At 42.9% G+C, this 13809-nt stretch overlaps 1 protein-coding gene across 1 annotated transcript; it reads left to right on the forward strand.

The window, feature by feature from the left end:
• The first annotated feature begins 204 nt into the window (after nucleotides 1-204).
• On the forward strand, nucleotides 205-13809 carry LOC139443442 (cytochrome P450 4A4-like). Its single transcript, XM_071224430.1, has 12 exons — nucleotides 205-369; nucleotides 2685-2829; nucleotides 3376-3420; nucleotides 4281-4408; nucleotides 5210-5325; nucleotides 6057-6167; nucleotides 7076-7211; nucleotides 10004-10194; nucleotides 11428-11561; nucleotides 12378-12442; nucleotides 13101-13177; nucleotides 13612-13809. The coding sequence occupies exons 1-12, from the start codon at nucleotides 205-207 to the stop codon at nucleotides 13781-13783; spliced, it is 1485 nt and encodes a 494-aa protein (XP_071080531.1). The 3' UTR covers nucleotides 13784-13809.

Consider the following 13809-nt stretch of genomic DNA (forward strand, 5'->3'; position numbering starts at 1 on the left):
GATCAGCATCACCGCAATACAAACACAGATCATCACAGAATAAACGCTTGATTTGAAACCCCTTTCGTCACAGAACGCCTTTTGTTTTCGACTCGTCCAACAATTATACAGCGATAACACTATAAAGGGTAGCTGGAAAAATTTGTCGTACACCTGTCGGTGACTGGCAGATAGTTCCTGACCTTTCTCGAGACCGAGTTCGCAATGACAGTACTTCTCACACTGCTTGCTACGGTTGCGCCTGTAATCATCATCGTTGTTGTTGTCGCTAAGCTCCTCACACTTTATAGACAACGCCGATATTTACAGATTGCCTTCGGAGACTTCACTGGTCCCAAACCTCATTGGTGGCATGGCAATCTGGAAGAGGTTAGTAGATGTTTTGGTGCAGTATAGCTTGCTATAACACGTGGGTATGGTCTTATCAGGGGTCATAACGACAATCTACCATCAGAGGGCGCTCACACAGTTTGAACGGGAGCGGCGGGCTTTTTCTAACGTGGACGGATGGTCCAAGGTACGAAAGCCTAATGGTGCCACTTTGGTAGCATATTTTTTATCGAAATTTCTCATTATTTCAGTTATTTTTGCCCAAATAACGAGGCTTTTCTTTTTAATCCAAATATTTTCTCGTCATTTCGATTATTTTCTCGTTCCTTCATTTTTTTCTCTCTCGTTACTTCGATTGTTTTCTGGAAATTACGAAACATTTTCGTTACTTCGATTTTTTCGTTAGTTCAGTTTTTTCTCTCGTTGTTTCGATTATTTTCCCGTTATTTCTAAAAAAATTCTCGTTGCTTCGAATATTTTCTCTTTATTTCATTTATTTTCTTGAAATTTCGAAGTGACGAGAAAAACTCAAAATGTCCATATTTGTAAGTAAACCTGAAATAACGAGAAAAAAATTGAACTTACGCAAATATGACTGAAATAATGCGAGATAAAGTCTCGAAATTTCGAGAAAATAAACAAATAATTCAAATAAAGAGAAATTTTGATTGAAAATTAAATATATATGCAAGAGAGTGGCACCATTAGGATTTCGTAACCAGGTGGGTACGTGTGCAATACAGACACTAAGGGGTCTTAACTGAGGAATACGTAGGCATCATACAGAAAACCTACCCGTGAAGAACCGTGTTAGAATTGATCGTCAACAAACCGTGATTGTCGTAAGAGGCGACCAACGGGATCGGGTGGTCAGGCTCGTTGACTTCGTTGATGCATGTCATCATACTGAACAGCATAACGACCAGCACTTGTGCGTAAGTACCAAATGTAGCATTTTCAGCTTGCGTACCCGTATGTCTTTGCATATATCTATGGACCAACCACATATACCTGAACTCTACTGCAGCGAATTATGCAAACATAACGCGATCCCATATTCTAATTTAGACATGCATCGCTGTTGTGAGCTTATGCTATGTGTGACATACTTGGGCCTACACTTGTGCTTGTTTGTAACTTAACGCCGCACTCAACAATATTCCAGCTATTTGACGGTTGTGTATAAATAATCTAGTCTGGACCAGGCATTCCAGTGATTGACATCATGAGCATCGATCCACGCAATTTGGATGCATCAGCCAAGTCAGCGAGCCTGACCACCCGATCCCGTTAGTCGCCTCCTACGACAAGCATAATCGCCTTTTACGGCAAGAATGGGTTGCCGAAGACCAACTCTACTCCAGATTGCAATCGCTAACTTTGACATGTGACGTTGTTGTGAGCTTATGCGATATGTGACATACGTGGAACATCACATGCATAGATGCACATGAGCGACATGAAACATAGTTTTAAGTAGAATTGTGTCTAACACAGGTTCACTTATTGTTTTTATAATACCAACAGTGAAGGAAATTTAGAGATGATTAATCTTCCTGAGGTAAGGGAGCTAACTGACTCTAAAAGTGCGGTTTCCAGGCTGACATTTCTGGGCTCGATCGTAGCGCCACCAGTTGCTATTGCGAGTTATGTCCCGTTTCATGCCCCTCCTATTGACCAATCAGATTCCACCTCTCATATCACTTGCATTTGCTTCAAACAAAATGGCGGCGCACAGTGAAGACGATCCGATCAATAATCAAAATATATATTGTATTAAAACGGGGGGTTACTTCGCGATCAAATTATGTGAGCACCTTGATTAAAAACATGAAACATTTTGGAAAATATCTGTCGACGGCACACGTCTTTTGCAAATTCTGCAGTCGAGCGAAACCTGTACGTTGACATCCATGTTGTTTACGAACCGGATATCGATTTCGTTCCGCGATTTTGATTGGACTATGCATAGACTCGTTATTCCAGCCAAAATGTAACTCATAATTGCTGCCTAGTTCGGCAAGGGTAGAAACTGGACTTTTACAGTCAGCCAATTCCCTTGCCTCGGGAAGATGGAGATGATTAGGATATTGCAAACTCGTACTGATTTTCATATTTGGAAACTTTTGTTTTGTACTGCAGCTATCATACATTGTAGGAATCAAATTGTCCTTATATAGAATACCTATACTTTTCAAAACAAGTTAAAAAAAACACCTGATATGACTATAGTTAATCTGACATGACTGGTTGGCAGTTCAAAACCGCCTTCCAATCGTGAGTGTTATTTAACTTGTTTTGAGTTGTAAACATTGATCACTTAACGCCTGATATACAGACCACTTTGTTTCTAGCTACGTGGGGACTACGAGGGGATGTTGCGAATCTCAAGGTACGCGAACCAGTACGACGGAGCCTTCCCCGTGTGGGTGGGTGTCGGGGACGCCTTCCTCATGTCCGTGCACCCGTCCACAGCCAGAACGCTGCTCTCGGGGACAGGTCAGTAGCTCCGTGTGGGTGGGGGTCGGGGACGCCTTCCTCATGTCCGTGCACCCGTCCACCCGTCCACCCGTCCACTGCCAGAACGTAGAGATCATATACAAGTGTCGTAAAAGTCTTCCTTATGTCAGTGCACCCGTCAACTGCCAGAACACTGCTCTCGGGGACAGGCCAGTAGTTCGGACCTACAGTGTGTCTACTGCCGCAGGTAGAGTACGTTTCATACACAGAAACACAAACATGTTTGACTTAAGACATCAATGTGATTCGATGGAGTTTGTTTTACCTGATTATGTCATCTGAATAGTTGTAATTTCACATGTTTAAAAAGTTTGTATCACCGATACAAGTTGGTTTCGAAATAGGTAGCCTTGTGGTTAAAGCATTCTCTCGCATGCTGAAGACGTGGGTCCGATTCCGTACATGGGCACAAAGCCCATTTCTGGTGCCCCCGAATATTGCTGGAATATTGCTAAAAGCGGCGTAAAATCCATTTCTTTCACTCACTTGTTTCGAAGTTGTGACGATAACAATTGGTTCTTTCAGATCCGAAAGATGAGTTTTCCTATGCACTGATGAGGCCATGGATTGGTAAGTTGCAATGTAGAACGTCGTTGCAGAGCCAGAAGAAAACATTGCAATGTTAGGTTCTAGTATTAATGACACTTTGTCGGGAGACAGGTTTCACTGATATCAGTCAAGGTGACGTCGACACCAGAGCTCCAGATAAGCTTTTAGTGTTGTGGGTATTTTACCCATGCATTTTAAAATCATTGGGTATCAGTAATTCTATCTGGGTATTCAAATTTCTGTTACCCACTAGTTTTTACACATGTGGGAATTTAAGTTCAATATTTAAAAACACTATTCATCTAGTCCCTGCAAACTGGTGTTGTGTGGGTTCGAGAGCTTTATAGGACTCAAAAATACCACGATACTTCCACAAGAAAGTGTGATGGCAAATGATCATGATGTAACTCTCATCATGGAGTTTGGCAAGGTTGACGGAATGCCGGTTTATAATTTCAAAATAAGTTGTTGATTTGCTAATCGATACGCAGAGTTACTTCACAATATTTTGATGATACGCACAAGTTTTATTTTTGTAGCGTATCTGTAATGTTCGTTGCGTATTTGATACGCTTGGATTTTGTTTTACTGCGTATTTCTGATGCGTATTTTACGCAGATACGCAGCTTATCTGGAGCTCTGAGACAGGATAACATTCTCGAATATAATACTCTAAGAAAGTCTCAGATTTTACCTTGCAAGAAAGATGGGTACAGAGGCGACGGAGGTATTGACGTTCGGACCCTCTCTCGGGCCCTGGGCCCCGTTCCACAAAGCCATCTTAGCGCTAACTTAACAGTAACTCCCATACTTTAACACTGGCTTATGACAGTCGTAGCCCTAAGATCGCTTTGTGGAACGATGCCCCGTTTCTCTTACAGGCGATGGTTTGCTGCTGAGTAAAGGCGAGAAATGGGCTCGAACCCGTGCACTTGTCACGCCAGCCTTCCACACGAACCTGCTGAAACACAGCACGGACATATTCCGTGACTGCACCAACATCCTGGTGGTGAGTATGTCGGGAGAAACAGGTTAGGAGTTCGAAACAGGTGTCCAGAGCGGCCCTACGGTCCAAAGTCAGCCCAAAGAAGATACCTAGAATTGAAAATTATGACTTAACATATCTAATAATAGAATTTTACGTCAGACACTTGTATATAATCTTTACTGTTAGACCGTGACAATGACTGGAGCATTGTGGGCTTCGAATTCGAAATAAGCGGAGTTGACAAGTATTAATAATTATGCTAACTCATATGGAATAAAAAAAATGACAATACCACATATCGAATGATATGTATGTGTATTACATATTCACAATTTGAGAAATTGCTCATGCTTCGTTCATAAGTTTTATATGAGGGAAATTACAAATTTTAATGATATAAATTGTCAATGCAAAAAAATAACCAGTCCAGCTTGTCTGCCGAAATATATTCCATTTGGCGTAAAGAGAAAGAGAAAAACTATATGCATGGACCAGTGAGAACACCAGGTGTTCGCGAAAAGAGTAAGTATGTCCTGCCCTACTGGTAGAACCCGATATTCACACAATTTACATAAAAAATAAGTAGTCGCGTGGCGCCACACAGCAGTACCCCACAGCGACGACAGTCTGTAAACAAATTTCTTTTTTCAAATAACCAGTTTCGTTTTAAATGGGATCAACATTTGAACTTTCCCCAGTTTTACATATCCAGTGGTGTAGCTTAAGGTGTCTTATAAGGAATTTTTTTTTCGGAACTTAATGCCAAAACAAAACCAGCAATAAGACATGTTCCTGTTCGCGACCATGTTGGATGTGCTGCAGAGGAAGCTCCGTGCCAGCGAGGGGCCCCAGGAGATGTTCCACCACACCAGCCTCCTTACTATGGACTCCATGATGAGATGTCTGTTTGGATACGAAACTAATTGTCAGCTTGACAGGTAAAGCAACTTAAAGACATGTAACACGTTTACAATTATGAAACATGACTAATAAGTTTGTTTGTTTGCTTGTTGTTTTAAGCCGCATTCAGCAATATTCCAGCTATAGTCCAGCTATATGCCGGCGGTCTGTAAATTATCGCGTCAGGACCAGACCATCCAGTGATTGACATCATGAGCAACGATCCACGCAATTGGGATACTATGACATGCATCAACCAAGTCAAGCGAGCCTGACCACCCGATCCCGTTAGTCGCCTCATGCAAGCATAGTCGCTTTTGACAGCAAGCATGGATGTTCACGGGGAGACCTATAAGTGATCGAATCTTGACCAGACAATCCAGTGATTGACATCGAACTGCGCAATTGGGATACGATGACATGCATCAACCAAGTCAAGCGAGTCTGACCACCCGATTCCATCAGTCGCATCTTACATGCATGGGTTGCTGAAGACCAATTCTAACCCGGGTCTTCAAGGATTCGAAGTAAATGTAAAGAAGTTAAGAAAAGAACGGGTTTACCTATCAATCACTGCCTCTGTATTGTTAACTGATCAATTTCTAGTGTGGTACGTTTACTATTTTGTGCAATGTTCACCATTCGCTTTCTGACATTTCGACACATAACACTAGCCAACAGAGATCGGTTGGTCGAAATTTTCTTTGACCCAACCATTAAATTAAGGAGTCCATAAATATGACTGTGTTGCGTGTTGTCTGGCCGACAGGGGGCGCCACCCTTACATTCAGGGCGTATATGACGTATCAGAGCTCATTGTCAAGCGGATCATGACGCCATTACACCACAACGACATCATCTACAGCTTGTCACAAGACGGGTAAGAGAATTTCGAAAATATACTCAAATGTTAAAATTGAGAATTCTATTTACCTTTGGTATTGGATCGTGATTAATTCTTTCACAACCACAACATGCAGCGCGACTGAAATGCCATTTTTCGCAAGTACGAAAACAACGGAGATTAGCTCCAGATTGCATTTGGAGTGACCCCCCCTTTCCCAATGCGACGCACATTCGTCACCACTCGCCCCTTTCCGTAACCTGAAAGAAGACTCGTCCCCCCTATCGATGATTGTTATGTGCGAAAATACGAAAAACCAATCAGAATGCGCGTATGATTTCAAGTTCTTCGTCAAAGAATCCCTCAGAAATAATTTTTGATTTTACGTGTCTTGCATCTAAAAATATACCCAAGACACAGTTAAATGTGCTCATTCATACTGTATAATCCCGCACGTCCCAATGTGCTTTAAATTGCATCTGAATTATATATAACACATGGGGAAATAATATGTGAACCATTACGCAACGAGTTGACAAATTGTTTTAGGTATGCCCGTTCGCGCTAAGACGGAACCCGGTCACAAAAATAGCCATGAGAGGGGCACGAGTCGCTATTCGGCTTGTCCCGGAATAACACGAGTTGGTCACGAATGTGCGACGCACTGACAATGCTGTTCCGCTTGGTGTCCAGCAGTTGGCATTTTCACATTCAGTATAATGAGAGTATAAACAGAGGTATTCAAAGGAGACATTTTAAATACTTAAAATGTAATGTCGTTATCATTACAATAATTACTTGTTTTCTATCAACTTTTTTTATTAATCTTGTTTTCGTAAATAGATACAGACTAAATTTTTAAGTCTAAAACCAACGGAGCATTGGAATTGTCGATGATTGGTTATGACATATAACATGCGACACCCATGTCTGTCTGTCGCCAGCAAAAGGTTCAAGGCCGCATGTGAATCAATCCATGAGCATTCCCGGAGGATCGTTAGACATCGCCGGAAGTTGTTAGAGACAGAAGACCCCGGATGCAGGCCGATGGATTTCCTCGATATCCTGATGACGTCAAAGGTTGCCTCAGTGCCTATAATCTCTCTTGAATTAATGATACATCGATACATCTAGACCGTTCCTGTGTAAGTAGTTCTGCCAGGTTAGCCCATGAAGCAGCAACTGGCTATATACTGACTGTACTTCCACTGCAAGACAACATGAGGTGAGGTGAGGTGAGGTGAGGTGAAATGAGGTTTAACGTCGCGATCAAGATTATTGCACTTACATAGCGACGTACATGCACGTGTGTGTGTGTGTGGCTGCTTGTACTAGTCCGGACTGATGCCGATTTATAGTACCAGCCCACTGAGATACCATGCCGCAGTTTAACATGAATACTCCACTCAGACACAGTATACTGACTCCGAGCCGACCAGTCCATGTTTTAACCCCTTAATGCCGAGCGCCAGACAGGGTAACAACAAGTACCATCTTTAAACGTCTTTTGGTATGTCGCTGCCGGGGATCGAACCCCGGACCTTCCGCTCTACTGGCGGACGCTCTACTACTATTACGGCACGTGGCCGTTCGCAAAGCAACATCTGACAGCGGTAATGGCGGCCAATTAGACAATGATACATAAATAAATAAATAAATAAATACAGAAATAATAACATTAACATTGCACTATATTTCCACACCACAGAGCCGTGCTCAAAGCGCTACATTGTTATTGACCTGGTCATTGGATCAATCGGCACGTTTCATTCTCAGCTCCACGGGGAGTATACAAGCCATGCAAATTAATATTATTTAATGTACTGTACATATCAAGTACCTACATGAAAAGTTTGTAGTTGCTCCCACTGACAAGGCCTCAAATAACATAACAATTATATGTAAGCATTACCACATTTATTGCTTGATAAAAGAACTGGGTATAAGTGGCATCAAATAATGCCACACTTAAGGCCAGTATTTTAACTGAGGAAGAATTCTGTGAAAACCAGAAATCAGTACTGTCAACTCTTAGCTTGACTCTAAAACCGGAAGACACGTCCATTCCTCTTTTGTACTGAATTCCCAAGCTCCGTTAAAAAAAACGCACGAAAATCAAATATATTGCTGGGTGCATATGAACCGAAATTTCAACTCGGATTTGCAAAGTTAAAACAAAGTAATTTGGCCAAGAAGTTTAACTTAAGCTTCAGGTATATCGGTGATCTGATTTCGTTCAATAACCATCAGATAGCCAATTCTCTTCCACTGATTTACCCACCTGGAATAGAAAGAAAGGAGACCAGTGAGACCGCCTCATCTATTTCGTATTTAGATCTATACAAGAAGATTCAGAGTGACAAAACACTCTCCACAAGATTGTATGACAAGAGAAATGACTCTTACTTTCCAACATTCAACTTTACAACGTTTATGTCGAGCAATATTCCTGCAGCTCCAGCCCTTGGTCTCTACATGCCACAACTTTTGAGGTACCATCGAGCATGCACTTTCCACCAAGATTTCAAAGAACGTAACATGCCTCTTGCTCCTAAGGTTACAACATGCAAGGCCTAATTAAAGCTTTCAAAACGTTTTATGGCAGACACATCAGTGGCAAGAATGATGTCCGATGCAATTCCCTATTTTGATTCGTAACCACATGTTTTTTTTCAGGTGAACAATTGACATGCCTTTGCATGTGTTGTGACGGGTGCCACCGGTGAGGATACGCTAATAAACACCTGCCAATGGTATTGTCGGAATCGTAAATCGAGTCTTCTGTTGGCAGCGGTGTCTTCATCCTCCCAAGACAAGGGCGTTAACTGACAATAAAATTTACATTTTAACTGCGTAGTCCAATCAGAAACGCGTAACGAACTAGGTTACCGTTCGTAAACAGCTAGGGTTTCAAAGTGAAGATTTCAGTCGACTGCAGATTTTGTAAAGCATGTTTACCGCCATCTTCCCGAGGCAAGGGAGTTAACTGACTTAAAAAGTTCAGTTTCCACCCTTGCCGAACTAGGCTGGTATTATGGAGTTACATTTTGGCTGGGCTAACGAATCTATGCATAGTCCAATCAAAATCGCGCACCGAATTCGAAATCCGGTTCGTAAACTGTCGTGCAGATTGCTGTCGATTGCAGGATTTGCAAAGCATGTGCACCGCCAACTCGTTGTCAGCAGATATTTTCCAAATCTTTTCATGTTTTTAATCAAGATGCTCATGTGATTTGATGCATTTCGCGATGTCAGACCCATTTTATCACAATATAGATCTTGATTATCGATCAGATCGACCTGACTGGGCGCCACCATTTTGTGTGAAGCAAACACACGTGACACTTGAAGTGGAATCTGATTGGTCCATAGGAGAGGCTTAGAAGGTACATAACTGGTAATAGCCACTGGTGGCGCTACGATCGAGCCCAGTAATTCCAGCCTAGTTCGGCAAGGGTGGAATATAGACTTTTAAAGTCAGTTAACTCTCTTGCCTCGGGAAGATGGTGTACCGCCAACTGGGCGGCGACAGCCATTTTGCAAATCTTTTCATTTTTTACTCAAGGTTCTCAAGTGATGTGATGAATTTCGCGAGATAGGACACGTTTCATTTCAAAATAGATATTGATTATCGCCGCCATTTTGTTTGAAGCAAATGCAAGCGAAATGAGAGATGGAATCTTATTGGTCAACAGGACATGGAAGGGACATAACTCTTAATAGCTACTCGTGGCGCTACGATCGAGCCAAGAAATTCCAGCCCAGTTTCGGCAAGGGTGGAAAGTGGACTTTTATGGTCAGTTAACGCCTTTGCCTCTGGAAGATGCGGTTTCTTATGAATATGCAAAGGGTTTTACCGCTTTTATTTTCAGGACAGCGACGGGCAGACTCTCAGCCGGCAGGAGATCCTTGACGAGGTGGACACCTTCATGTTCGCTGGTCATGACTCGACGTCCAGCGCTTTGACCTGGTCACTCTGGCACCTCGCCAAACACACACAACATCAGGACACGTGCAGGGCGGAGGTTGATCACGTCATGGGGGACAGGGAGGACATCACGTGGTTTGTATCAATGCTAGGAGTCCACGTATTAATGAATATGTTATCCCCAATACGTTTAAGAGATCGTAATAAACTGAGGGTTCTCTTAAAACGTTATTGAAGAGAGAGGTGAATAATTGACGCCGATATAAACATGGCGGGTACATTGTGTTATATTCAGGTGTGACGAAATCTGTAATTGATTTATGATAGAGGAACAATAACCACCGAAATAGCGTCCTAGAACTGTTAAGCGAGTTCGAGTTCAATTATTTATGTTTTAAACATTTTCCTACAATGGAAAAGCACATTATTTTTTGCCTAAAATGCGAGGCATATGAATTAAGTTTTTCAGTAAAAACCCAGCCTGGGTCTCTGGATATGCTGCGCTGGCGATACACTGAGCGCCAGTGCAGCATACCAAGGGAACCAGGCTAAGTAAAACCGGGCCTTGATTCTTTTAGAACCCCCCAACCCCTAACAGTCAAACGGTTGTTCACTAATGCGGATTTTGTTGCAAGTCCAAGTCGAGTGAGAACATGACGGGAATCTTTCTGTAGTGTGGCCGTCTCTGTGGTGTTGTGTATAGAGCGTTTGCCCTGAGAGTATACTCGTGCCTAAATTCCGGTATTTCCCAATCTTCCCGAGGGAAGATAGTTAACTGACTTTAAAAGTCCAGTTTCCACCCTTGCCGAACTAGGCTGGTATTATGGAGTTACGTTTTGGCATAGTCCAATCCAAATCGCGCACCGAAATTGAAATCCGGTTCGTAAATTGTGCACCGCCAACTTGTTGTGAGCAGCTACTTTCCAAATCTTTCATGTTTTTAATCAGGGTGTTCACGTGATTTGATGCATTTCGCGACCCGTTTTATCACAGTATAGATCTTGATTATGGATCAGATCGTCCTGAATGGGCGCCACCATTTTGGATAAAGCAAACGCAAGGGATACGAGCGGTGGAATCTGATTGGTCCATAGGAGAGGCTTAGATGGGACATAACTGGTAATAGGCACTGGTGGCGCTACGATCCAGTCCAGTAATTCCAGCCTAGTGCGGCAAGGGTGGAAACTGGACTTTTAAAGTCAGTTAACTCTCTTATGGTATTTCCCTCGCTCTCACTCGGGAAATACCGGAATTTAGACACTCGTGTCGTAAACATAGTCTGACATGAACACGAATAAAATATGCTCTGTATCAACAAAATAAGCTTGAAAATACACCCAGTGTTCTGTAAGTGTCATGTGTCCCCAGGGATGACGTCAGCAAGCTGGAGTTTCTCACCATGTGTGTGAGAGAGAGTATGCGTCTGCTGCCACCTGTGCCCAGCATCTCGCGCTACACACAAAGGGAGATAACTCTACCAGATGGCCGAGTTGTACCCAAAGGTAATGTACCCTTCCGAAGTCATAGTATTAAATACAGCAGTTATCGTGAGTCGGGGTGTTGCAAGCAGATCTTCTTCAAGTGATTGAGTGAGTAGGGTTTAACGCCGCTTTTAACAATATTCCAGTTATATCACGGCGTGTCAGCTTAATGTGGGAGGAAAGCCCGAAGTGATGCAGGTCTCAGACGTTTACCACTTCGGTGAAACCCACGAGCACGGGTATGGTGCTGACAAACCTAGAAACATAATTGGGGCGAACCGGGATTCGAACCCACAGTCATAGGTTTCTGGCGTGCCCAAGGGACGGAACCCTGCACAGCGAATTGTGGCGCCTTATACGACCGGGCCACCCGTGCCCCCTCTTCTTCAAGAATGACATTTTATCTACATTCGAAATTGGTTAAAAAAGAATCCGCTTTTTTAGACGAAGTCCCTTGACCTTACCTAGGTCGTATGAATACTGATTATGCATAATCCAAAACAGGAAGTGATGTAAACCACACAATCCACACGTATCACACCAGAAAATAGTGATACCGCGATAATAGAGTTGTCCGCCCTTGAGTCGCTAAGGACAGTATTTTTTTTGACCGAACTCGGTAACAAAAATCTGCGCCGATCAATCCTAATTGATGTGTCATTAAAGTTGAACAAAGAAAAAGAAACGTTTTCCGTATGACATATTTAATAGGTTAGTAATGCAGGCGTCATTATTATCCATTTTAAATTAACTACCGCGATAATATAATTCCATATAACATTGATAGACAACCTTTGACCTGTTGACCTTTATGGAATGTATTTTTTGTCCTTGTAGGGATCAGGGTTACTGTGTCGCTGTTTGCTCTTCATAGAAACCCGGATGTGTGGCGGGAACCCGAGGTATAACCTACATCGAAATCCTCGTCTTTCTTTATTGCTTTTACTGTCTCCAATCATATCCATAGGTGTGTGTGTGTGAGTCGGGTTTAACGCGGCTTTTAACAGTATTCCAGTTATATCGCGGCGTGTCAGCTTAATGTGGGAGGAAAGCCCGAAGTGATGCAGGTCTACCACTTTTACCACTTTGGTGAAAACCACGAGCATGGGTATAGTGCTGACAAACCAAGAAACATAATCGGGGGTGAACCGGGATTCGAACCCACAATCATAGATTTCTGGGGTGCCCAAGGGACGCAACTCTGCACAGCGAAACGCGGCGCCTTAGACGACTGGGACACCCGTTCCCCCTTCAATCATGTTAATAAGTTTGTGTATTGCATACGCTTCTGCTTCAGACGATAATGTGTCCAAAAACCATTGGCAGTATCATTATACACTTTCATCTATACAGTGAAACCTCGTTAATCCGGATACACGGCTATCCACAGTGTTACTGTTCGGAACGTCGGCAGATATTCCAAGGTCATTACCAGTGGTTCGTTAATCCGAACATATGTTAAGCCGGACGATTTCACTAAGAACAGAACAGTCCGGATTAATGGGGTTTCACTGTACACAGATGATAGTTGTTTAACCGCAGGTGAAATTCTTATTTCAGGTGTTTGATCCTTACCGTTTTTCAAACGAGGACCTGGGGGCATCAGACTTCTTTCTGACCTTTTCCATGGGACCCAGGTAATAGTTCTTATTGACTGGATCTATCTAGATAGTCTTACCTAGCATATGGTGATTGTTGTTTGACGCCGATAGTTATTATCAAAACACACACACACACACACACACACACACACACACACACACACGAAGAGGAAGGGGATATAGGAATGGGTGCTGGTGCGTCCGTCACGTTTCGTTTCCGGAGCAGAACTAAAAAACCATGAGAGATATCTTAACCAAACTTGGCTTTTGATTTGAACCCACGATCATAGGTTTCTGGCGTACCCAAAGGACGTATCTTTGCACAGCGAATTGCGGCGCCTTAGACGACTGGGCCACGCATGCACCATAAACTTGTAGCGGTATAATGAATTTATAAGCTCCCCGGCTGATGTGTATTTATACCAGGTTAGTTTCTTACTGTTATTAATATTTTTACAATATTTTTCCAGGCGATGTGTGGGGAAGTCCTTCGCCATGCTGCAAGTCAAGCTTGTGATAGCTATGATATTACGTCACTTCCGGCTTAGCATCACCCCTGGGAGACCGGCGCAGCCAGAGAGTTCGCTTATTCTGCGCAGTAAAGATGGCGTGTACTTGAATATGGAAAACCTCCGCCCCTAAGCAAGAGGCCCGGGTTAAGGGATACT

Source organism: Haliotis cracherodii, unplaced genomic scaffold (genome assembly GCF_022045235.1).
Source record: "Haliotis cracherodii isolate W230 unplaced genomic scaffold, xgHalCrac1.p SCAF_5, whole genome shotgun sequence".
Lineage (NCBI taxonomy): Eukaryota > Metazoa > Mollusca > Gastropoda > Lepetellida > Haliotidae > Haliotis > Haliotis cracherodii.

What these genes read in the sequence shown, in the direction of transcription:
- LOC139443442 (XM_071224430.1), top strand. Translation starts at nt 205, where the DNA reads ATGACAGTACTTCTCACACTGCTTGCTACGGTTGCGCCTGTAATCATC. An exon ending in GGCATGGCAATCTGGAAGAG is followed by an intron (nt 370 to 2,684) that starts GTTAGTAGATGT and finishes CTTTGTTTCTAG; the next exon opens with CTACGTGGGGACTACGAGGG. An exon ending in ACTAATTGTCAGCTTGACAG is followed by an intron (nt 5,326 to 6,056) that starts GTAAAGCAACTT and finishes TCTGGCCGACAG; the next exon opens with GGGGCGCCACCCTTACATTC.